The sequence below is a fragment of the Chroicocephalus ridibundus genome, chromosome 1 (assembly GCF_963924245.1).
Source record: "Chroicocephalus ridibundus chromosome 1, bChrRid1.1, whole genome shotgun sequence".
Classification (NCBI taxonomy): Eukaryota; Metazoa; Chordata; class Aves; order Charadriiformes; family Laridae; genus Chroicocephalus; species Chroicocephalus ridibundus.
In genome coordinates this window covers 87,624,680-87,634,480 of record NC_086284.1, presented here as the reverse complement: position 1 = coordinate 87,634,480, position 9,801 = coordinate 87,624,680, and the positions used below count along the sequence as shown (strand labels likewise).

At 44.2% G+C, this 9,801-nt stretch overlaps 1 protein-coding gene across 4 annotated transcripts in view; it reads left to right on the top strand.

Moving 5' to 3' along the window:
- The first annotated feature begins 5,556 nt into the window (after positions 1–5,556).
- Positions 5,557–9,801, top strand: part of MAP3K15 (mitogen-activated protein kinase kinase kinase 15) — a 94,149-nt gene continuing 89,904 nt past the window's right edge. For 3 of the 4 annotated variants that reach the window (XM_063342691.1, XM_063342693.1, XM_063342694.1), the window contains exon 1: positions 5,557–6,123. In XM_063342691.1, the coding sequence (XP_063198761.1) occupies positions 5,790–6,123 (334 nt within the window). In that variant the 5' untranslated portion in view covers positions 5,557–5,789. The remainder of the gene's footprint in view (positions 6,124–9,801) is intronic. The other variant, XM_063342692.1, reaches the window with a different exon arrangement.

Genomic DNA, 9,801 nt, shown 5'->3' with positions numbered 1-9,801 from the left:
CAGAAATATAGGGCTGATATTGTTAAAGTATTAATATCTAGTACTTGAATACTAAAAATGAGAACGATAGAGACAGTCCGCTGAGGATTCCATCCTCCTAAGTTGAAAGTTTTCTCTTTCCCCAGGTTTTCTTGAGGTTTTCTCAAGCATCAGTCATATTAGTGGGGGGTCAGAAATTTCAGGGTCTGAGGGAGGTCTTTCTGGATGGGGGCCTGCTTTATTTTTATCCCATCTCAAGTCTAAACTAGAAGTTATTTGAAAGGTGTTGAAAAATGGAGGTAAGTGATTTTCTGCTGGTCTAATTGATTAAAGACTCTCTTTTGGAGAACTTGAGTTTACTTCTGGCTCCAAGCTGGCTGTTTGCTCCTTGATTCCTGAACTGAGTGAGGAAGGGCAGAGAGCCACAGGTACTTAAATCAGAAAAAGTATTTAACCAGACTTTATAAATGCATATGCCTGAGTCTTGCATAATTAATCTCATCTAGCTGTCTGATAGAGAGAAATAATGAAAATAATGCCAATTATCAGCCATATAGAAAGTGCAAGCTCTCTGCATCGACAAAGATTCAGGAAAGGCTGTGTTTGTTGGGGTTTTTTTTATCCTTCTCTTTTCTACTGTATTTACTGGTGGGTTGTTGTGTTGTGTTTTGGGTGTTTTGTTAATTTCAAATGCAAATAGTCACCTATAAGTGAAATTCTGGCTTTGTGGAAGCTATTGAGAAGACCTGCATAATTTCTTCACTGCTAGCCTGCACTCCTTCATCATACGTGCTCCCAAAGGCTTGCCTTGTAACTACTCAAAATCCGAAGGCAAGAACTTTTGATTAGAGTGCCGGATGTGCTGAAACTAAAGGAGATGACGAATTTGGAATCAAAGCCAATTTTGAAATTGATTACATTTTTCTCCGTGTACTTGTGAACACATCGCGTATGTATAAAATTACCATTCTCCAAGGCAGGCGGAGAGGAGAAGAAGAGAAAGGTCACCCTTGGACTAACTTTGTGTTTCGTACGAGATGTCACTGTCCTTCATTTGCTAGGGGTGGTGATGAGCAGGTGCTGTGTGCAACGTGCTTCCCTGTGCAAAGATCTGAAGAGAAAGCTGTGCTGGGGATTGTTTGACCCATCAGTCATTCTCTTTGCCTTCATTCTTTCTCAGTAGCTCAAATGCACTTGTGAGGCCCCACGCTCCCCAGTGAAAGAAAAGCAAGAGGAATCCTCGCGATCTCTCTGAAACCAGTTCCAATGTCGATTTGGTGGCCAAGGCACTTCGGCTTCACATCACTATGAGGCACCCAAGTTTCCCCTTGCAAAGGAGGTGTGCTTTGCCGCAAGTCCACTTTTAAAGCTTGTAGCATTTTTAGGCTTCCTCTTCATGAAGCTTTTCTTCAAGAATTATCTGTGTTGCTTATTTTCCATTGTAGACTTAATATTTCAAATCTGACTTCTGAACAAAAACCAAGCGATTTATTAGAATTCTGAGGGAGAATTCACAGCATTTTCTTTAAACTGTAATAAAGCTTCTACATAATGAACTTGAAAAAGAAAACATCTTTTGTCTGAATCCATGCTTTTTAAAAAAAATCTTATTTTCCATTCAGTAAAGAAATTAACTATTTCCCTCCTCATCCAAATGACAGCACTATCTGTATGGTTACCTGGAGAAAGAAAAAGAAATAGAAAAAGAAATAGAAAAAGAAAAAGAAAAAGAAAAAGAAAAAGAAAAAGAAAAAGAAAAAGAAAATTAGCCCCATTATGTCTAGAGAAACAACCGCTGCTTAGGGATTTGCAAAATGGGAAAAAAAAAAATTTCAAGGAGATCTATTTTCTGTGGAGTATTTGCTGTCTCTGTGAATTGCAGTGAACATATTGCTCCTGGTGTCTAAGTGGTAATTAATATTCTGCATTAAGTGGATTTGATGGGTGCAAAGTGCTGCTTGAGAAAATTGTGGCATCATCTTTATACTACTGTATAAGAACAAATGACTTCCCCGGTTTATGCTAGGCAAAGGCAAAAGGTCATGGAAAGGTGTATGAAAACTGAATGTTCCCTTCTGGCCTGGACCTTTGAAAAGGCAACTCAGGGGGCAGAGTGGCTCTTTTTACAGCATTATAACTGGACCACATTTCCAAAAGAGGAAAGAGTGTTGCATGACTTACCTTTTTTCTTCTAGATATAACATTTTTTGGTTTGCACAGAAACACTTCAAATATCCCAAACCTGAATCTCCCATTTATTCTCACTCAGGTGACTCAGAATCAGCTCTGAAGATGCCGTTGTTGCTCAGTGGAAATGTCAAGCAAACCCGCACTGAACCACAGTTTCTGAAGGCTCAGCTACAGTATATAAAATGAAACTTCTTCCTTTAAAAATGCTCCTTGTTTCTAGCTTCAAAAAAAGCCTACAAACTCTGAACAAATTGCACCAGGTTAAGCTACTGAAAATGGACACTCAGAACATGACAGCTTGTTAGGAAAAATGCCCAAAGAACAGTGAGGATACTGTTTGGAAGCTGAGTGAATACAATTAAGAAAAGGGGAAAATATCCTTTTTTTAATGATAGTCACATAAAATATCTACTAAGAGAGACTGCCACTGTGTTTCAAGACCAAGAGACGGACCTCTCAGCAAGCAATTTAAAGTGGTACCAAATGTTAAAAACTACAAAATGAAACCCAAAGACACGTCTTAGATCTACAACAAACTAGATTGTGATAATCTCTAGAAGGCAGAAAAAGCTTGTTTATTATGTCTCAATGGCCTCCCGCTAAGCAATTCCAGCCTACATATTTGTTCCAAATTAACATTTCAACTATTTTCAAGATTACAGAAAGCACCACACCATGCGTGTCTTGTCCTGAACCCATTAAATTGTAATATAGTTTTGCATGTTAGTTGCTGAAAGCCCAAGAATATTCTTGAGTAAGATAAATGCTTTCCTGTGCAAATAACCCCTTAGCTTTGCCAGTACTGTATTTTTCATTCCAAGTTTTAATACCAGCTGTTGAACACCAACTTTCTTATAATGCAAAAAATACAAAGTAGGATTTTTATTGGAGAGGATCATAAACATATGTGTTAGTGCTTTTTGTCGGTCAAAGGCTTCAATGTGCACACTGAGTATCTTCTAAAGGCAGATTTAGATTTTTCTCCTGTTACATCAGCTAATTGGTGCATTACTGGATAAATGCTAATAGAGTTAGAGTTGCTGTATAAAAAGGCTTGCTCTTGCCTGGAGAGGGAAGCTGCCAAGAATGAGTGGGATCTCTGGTGGCCATGGAATATCATTCCTCCAAAGTCTCATGTACTAGTGTTTTTGTCCAAAAAAGCACACGTGCCCCCAACCTGTGGACCAAATCTAACAGTTCATTTGCCCCAAACTCTCCAAAATGAGAAACAGGTTTGACTCAAATTATTTCCCTGCATTCTCTCTAAAATACTTATGAGGCACTAAGCAAACATAAACGCTGCACAGTGCAATGCTATCCTCACTTTGGAGAGTTTCTCAAAAAGATGGTCTACTGCAATTCTTATTATGGTCCCCCCAGTTGCGGTGCCAGACACCTGAAGAGGGAAATGCTGTGCTCTAGGCCTTTGGTTATTGCTTTTGTTGTATTACAGTACATGGTAAATATATTAACCTCAGATAGCCATAAGGAGCCATGCTGCAGCAGAAAGTGAAGATACCATTTGTTTAAAACCTCTCCTGTCACAGTGAGTGAAAAATGAGATGAAAAAGCTTTCTGGCCAGGTTTACAGCTTCAAATACAAACAATTTTTCACCATTCCTTTTATCGTGGGCTGGCCGTGTTCTTTTGGTGTCCTTTTGACAGATGGGTTACAAGGCCGAGACACACAGTTACCCTCATGCAGCTGCCCTTCGCTTTCTCCTGCTGCAGAAATCAGCAACTCGCCCAATAGCTGTGACAAAGCTGAGGCTGCCGTTGTCAGTTTTGCTAGTAAGAACAAATGTGTTAGGAAATGGGATGCTCAAAATTAAGTTTGTTTTTATAAAGAAGCCAGGAGTTGCCACAGAGTTTCTAGGAGCTGATTTTGCCATGATCGTGGGACATTTTAAAGAAAAGAGAGGGAATTGAAGGATGAACTATTATCCAAACTTCTGATACAGTTTGTCTGTGGCCATAGAATCATAGAATGGTTCAGGTTAGAAGGCACCTTAAAGATCATCTAGTCCCAACCCCCCTGCCATGGGCAGGGACACCTCCCACTAGACCAGGCTGCTCAAAGCCCCATCCAGCCTGGCCTTGAACACTTCCAGGGATGGGGCATCCACAACTTCCCTGGGCAACCTGTGCCAGTGCCTCACCACCCTCACTGTAAAGAATTTCTTCTTAATATCTAATCTAAATCTGCCATCTTTCAGTTTAAAACTGTTACCCCTCGTCCTATCACTACACTCCCTGATGAGGAGTCCCTCCTCATCTTTCCTGTAGGCCTCCTTTAGGTACTGGAAGGCTGCTACAAGGTCTCCCCGGAGCCTTCTCTTCTCCAGGCAGAACAACCCCAACTCTCTCAGCCTGTCCTCATAGCAGAGGTGCTCCAGCCCTCTGATCATCTTTGTGGCCCTCCTCCGGACCCTCTCCAACAGGTCCATGTCCTTCTTGTGCTGAGGGTTCCAGAGTACTCCAGACACAGTACTCCAGGTGGGGTCTACACCAGAGCAGAGTAGAGGGGCAGAATCCTCTCCCTCGACCGGCTGGCCACACTTCTTTTGATGCAGCCCAGGATGCGGTTAGCTTTCTGGGCTGCAAGTGGGCATTGCCAGCTCACGTTGAGCTTCTCGTCCACCAGTACCCCTAAGTCCTTCTCCTCAGGGCTGCTCTCAAGCTATTCTCTGCCCAACCTGTATTTGTGCCTGGGATTGCCATGACCTTGCACTTGGCCTGGCTGAACTTCATAAGGTTCACATGGGCCCACCTCTCAAGCCTGTCCAGGTCCCTCTGGATGGCATCCCTTCCCTCCAGTGTGTGGACCGCGCCACGCAGCTTGGTGTCATCGGCAAACTTGCTGAGGGTGCAATCAATCCTACTGTCACTGTCAAACCAATGACTGAGAGAAGAACCAGTGGGGGGGAAAAAGCTACGATACAGCAAGCCGAGGGAAGGAGAAGCGGTAGCAATTGCCTTCACCTCTTAAGAAACAGGGCAGCTCCGAGAAGCCAGCAGCCTACAGACCCCCGGGGTGCGAGGGCTGCCCCTGCTCGGGCGGCGGCAGGCGCGGAGCCCAGCCGGGGCTGAGCCGGCTTCTCACGGCGGGCGGCCGTTCAACGGCTCCCAGCGGCCGCGCGCGCGCGGGGCTCGGGGGCAAGGCCCGGCGCGCGGGTTCCTCGCCTCAGCCCGCTCGCCCTCAAGGGAACCCGAGCCGGGCGCGGGGTGCCGCCGTGTGAAGTAACACCGACGGCCGCAGCAGGGGAGAGGGCGGAGGCGCAGCCTGCACGGCGAGGGGCGGGGAAGGGAAGTAATAAACGAAGCGCGGTTCCGCGACGGTGCTGCCTCTCTCTTCACTACCGCTCTGGCCGCGGAGGGAAACGGGGCGCTAGTCCCGGCGAAGCGCACGGTGCGGCTGTCTGGTTGTGCCGCCGAGGGGCGGGGGAGCCGGCCTTCGTGTCGCTCCCCGGGACTGTCCTGTCGGGGGAGGGCGGCGCCGAGAGGCAGGGATCAGTCTGGCCCCTGCGCCGCCGGAGTTTGCCCAAGTGTTGGCGATGGGGCGCAGCGCCGCCTGAGCACCTGCCGGCAGCCAGCGGCTCCCCTCAGCCCTCGACGCCGCTATGGAGAGCCCCGCGGGCGGCAGCGCGGCGGCGGAGCCGGCGCACCCCTGCGCGGAGCCGGAGCTGCCGGCCGCCGGCCCGGCTGAGGCGGTGGCGGCGGGCGGCGGGGAGGCGGTGGAGATCGGCGCGGCAGCCCCGCGGCCGCGTTGCCTACGGGCCGTGTACGTGCTGAACGACCCGCCCAAGGGGAGCGGCGGGGCGCGGAGCGCCGAGGCCGGGGCGCGGCAGTGCCTGCTGCGGGCATGCGAGGCCGAGGGGGCCCAGCTCGGCACGGTCAACTTCGGTGAGCTGGACTTCGGGGAGACAGCGGTGCTGGACGCCTTCTACGATGCAGGTGAGCAGGGTGGGCTGAGGCGGGGTGGGGGCTCAGGCTCGCCCCTGCTCGCTGCCACTTTCCTGGGTTGTGTGAGGTCACGGCCGGCCGAGCTGGGTAAGGGTCGGTAAAGGTGGTGCTGGGGAGGCCAGAGAAGAGGGGGAAGGGAGCAAGTGGAAGACGGTGAGGGGGTCGTGAGAAGGGTTGTGGGGACAGGAAAATGGCAGCGAGGGGAACCTCGTGTAATGGGAGCAAAAAACAGTCTTCGGGAGTGTCTTGCACATGGAGGAGGAGGAGGTGTGAAAAAGATTCAGGTCCTTACACCACCTCTTTCAGTCACCACGGTGTGGATGCCCCATCAGGACTGTGAATCCTATGGTATCAACTGAGCCTTAAGCAAAACTTACTAAGAACCCTCTTTCAGTATCCAGCCTGGTTGGGAGCTTAGAGCGAGACTAGCATGAAGATATGTCAGCCAGAAACCTCAGAGCTGGCTTAACTGGGCAGTTCATGTTCTCTAACTCCAGACCTCTGGACAGTGAAACTGGTTTGCATATAGACAGGCACAGAACGATCCAGAATAGGTCTGAACAAGAGAGTGTAGAAATGTACCCTGAGGAAGGATACTTGTGAGTATTGTCCACCCTGTCCAGGCTCAAGCTGCTGTCTGGCCTCTGATGGTTCAAAAGTATGCTGCTGTCCCTTCTCCACTCAGAAGAACACCTGTCTGGTTGGGTGGTGTGGGAGAGAATCATTAGCTTTGTGAGCCAACAGAGGAAGTCCCTGAGTCAATAGGTATTATTAAAACTATTCGAGGTGGGTATGTGGACATGTTGCAGATATGCAGACATACTTTTTCTAATATCTCTGTGAGCAGGCATTAGGAAACTGGGGATTCATGGACGCTGAAGAGGGAAGGTACTGTTACGTCCGTGTTGATGTCCATCTTTCACAAGAAGAGCTTTGTTTTGCCCATGAGATGTGTTAAAGAATACTTCTTGAAACTTCAGTCTTATTTTGAATTCTCATGATGATGAGTCTGTTTCATCCCCTGATAAGTCACCCAAATATTGAGGAACCTCACATCCTTTGTTGTTGCTTTTTTTTAGGTTCTGGGTCAGGGGATTTTATTGTATCTCTGCTAGTAAGGTTGAAAACTGTATAATAAATATATTCTTTGTGTGTCTTAGTACACAATGATGAACTAGCAATTTCTTTGTGTTTTTTCAGTATTTTTGTGGCCCTTCTGAAGTAAGCATAATAGTGTACTGATTGTCTCATCAATGCAAAATTATCTCTGTTTCTACTAATAGTCCTATTAATGTATTATGCACACACCTGCTTTGCATTGTACTGAGAACCTGAGACAGTTATTTAACATGTTTTCTTAAGTTACTGCATTCTGAAGTGGATGTCTTTTGTCTGTGAATGTGGCCTACCTTTGCAGACTTTTGCATTCAAGTCATCTTGTAGGAACAACATAATTTTATCAGTGATTAATATCACTTTGTAATAGTGAAGTGTCTTGTTACTGGATAACTCCTGCAACACTCTTATGTCCAGGTCTAGTCAGCAAATACTTTTTATAATTTGTAATGTCCGTTAAAAAGTAATTGAATAGTCCTGAACCAATGATTGGTTCAAATTAGACTGTTTAAAATAGTCTTTGTGTGGATTTCTTTCCAGTAGCAACATTTTGACACCAGCCAGGGGACAACGTTTTTCATCTGTAACGTATGCCTTTATTTGGCAAACTTTTTGGTCAAAGCATCCTTTACCTGTATTAAGAGAAATTCAAATGTATTAGCATGTCACCTTTATCAACCAAACCTGCAAGCTGTCAAAAAGCAGAGATTTATTTGTCTGACAAGTTTTTTGAAAACTAAGCTGAAAGTGTAAGTGGTATTTTAGCATAATTCATTATCAGGGGGCCCAAATTAACTGCCATTAACTGCAATGTTACCCTGAAAATGCAAGCATCCTTAATGAAAAAAAAAGCTGTTAAGTATAAACAATCATTTTAATAGAGTATTTATTTTGTTCTTCTGTTGTTTTAATATTTTAATAAGTAGCTCTTTTAGCATCAACATTTTAAATAGCTGTTTTATTCTCGCATTGATGCAGTTACTGTCTCTTTTCTAACTAAACATCTCTGCAATCCCTTTTTATCTTTTTTTTAAAAGAGTTGAGCTAAAGTGACATTTGCCCCATCCTTTGGAGTTTTCCCTGTTCCTGTGGTATGTCTAAAATTGATATTCAGAGAAACCCTTAGTCAGAACCTTTAAACTTATAAAATTTTGCTGGCACATTGAGGTGAAGCGTCTTTATCTTGGTACTTGCTGCCTTATTTCCTCCTACTACATGCTAGATATGGGGAAATTTTTGGTTTCTTTAACAGTGTTGTATGGAGTAATTGCTTCATTCTGCAAGGGTACAAAAAGTATCCATTACACTTTTCACTTTATTGTTTTGTGTTCCTTTTTTTTTTCTTTCTTTTTTGCCCCTTTTTTTTTTCTTTTATATTTCTGGTATCAGCTACCAGTGGACCTAAATTTCATATTGGATTTTCATTACCATGGATTTTAAAGTGCTGGCTCTTTTCAGTTCTTATTTTATATACAATGATCTGTCATTGTTTCCTGAGAACTTTTGTTACACCCTTCTTGTTTTCTTGCTCTGTGTTGTTCATTGGTGGGTTCTCTCCGCCTCATGTTTTTTAATACATATCAAGCTATTATCCAAAAATGCTGAATCTGATAATTGTTCATTTACATGCAACATTCTTAATCTGATACCCTGTGGTTTCTTTAATCTTTGAAAAATCAGTCCTTTTAAATTTCTATATTTTATAGATACAATTCATTGTTGCCATATTCTTTTTCCAGAATATATGTTGGATTGGGACTGTTGGTGTCTGTTCAGTTCTTAATGAAGAACAACATTAAGAATGAGTTTTAACATGAGCAATGCTATGGCTTATGATGAACTTTCTGTGTTAGGAAATGACTGTGTGTTTATTTTAAAAAGTTAAACAAGTTTTATTACTGCCTGTGTAAGATGCCAAGATGTTTGCCATACTGAAGATATCTACTGTAACATACTTTCTGTACACCATGGGCGGAACCTTGAGAAGCAGTTCCTCTTGGTCTGAGAGTGGGAGTTCTCTAAAAGATGCTTGCCATCTCTTGGTTTACTAGTTGGTACCTTAACCACTAAGTAAAAACTAAGCGCTGAGGTCCATCTCATTGTGAATAGAGCAGTGAGATCCATCTCATTGTGAATAGTAATGACAGGGTCTTTGTTAAAAGTGCTGTCTATTATCCCTTTTTCCCCACTCTGCCTGAAATTGTAGCCATGTACTTAAAGTCATAAGACACGACCTCCCAAGCAAGCTTATCTATCTTATTTAGTATGAATCTATAACATAATGATTCTTGGAATTGGTACCTTTGAGGAGAAAACCAGCAAACTTTAAGGACAGAGTGCAAAGAAAAAGATCAATGGAACCTCTTTGTCCTGTCTGCAGGCAGATTTTCTAGTAGGTGATTTTTCAGTAAACCACTGAGAAGAGTGCTGCAAAACCACCTGTATTCCACAGTGACAGTATGATGTCTCTTTTCTCCTTGAGTGTACTCATTACTGACTTCCCATCCTTTGAAATCTTATCATGAATAGAAGTGTGACTTATGCCTTTAGACA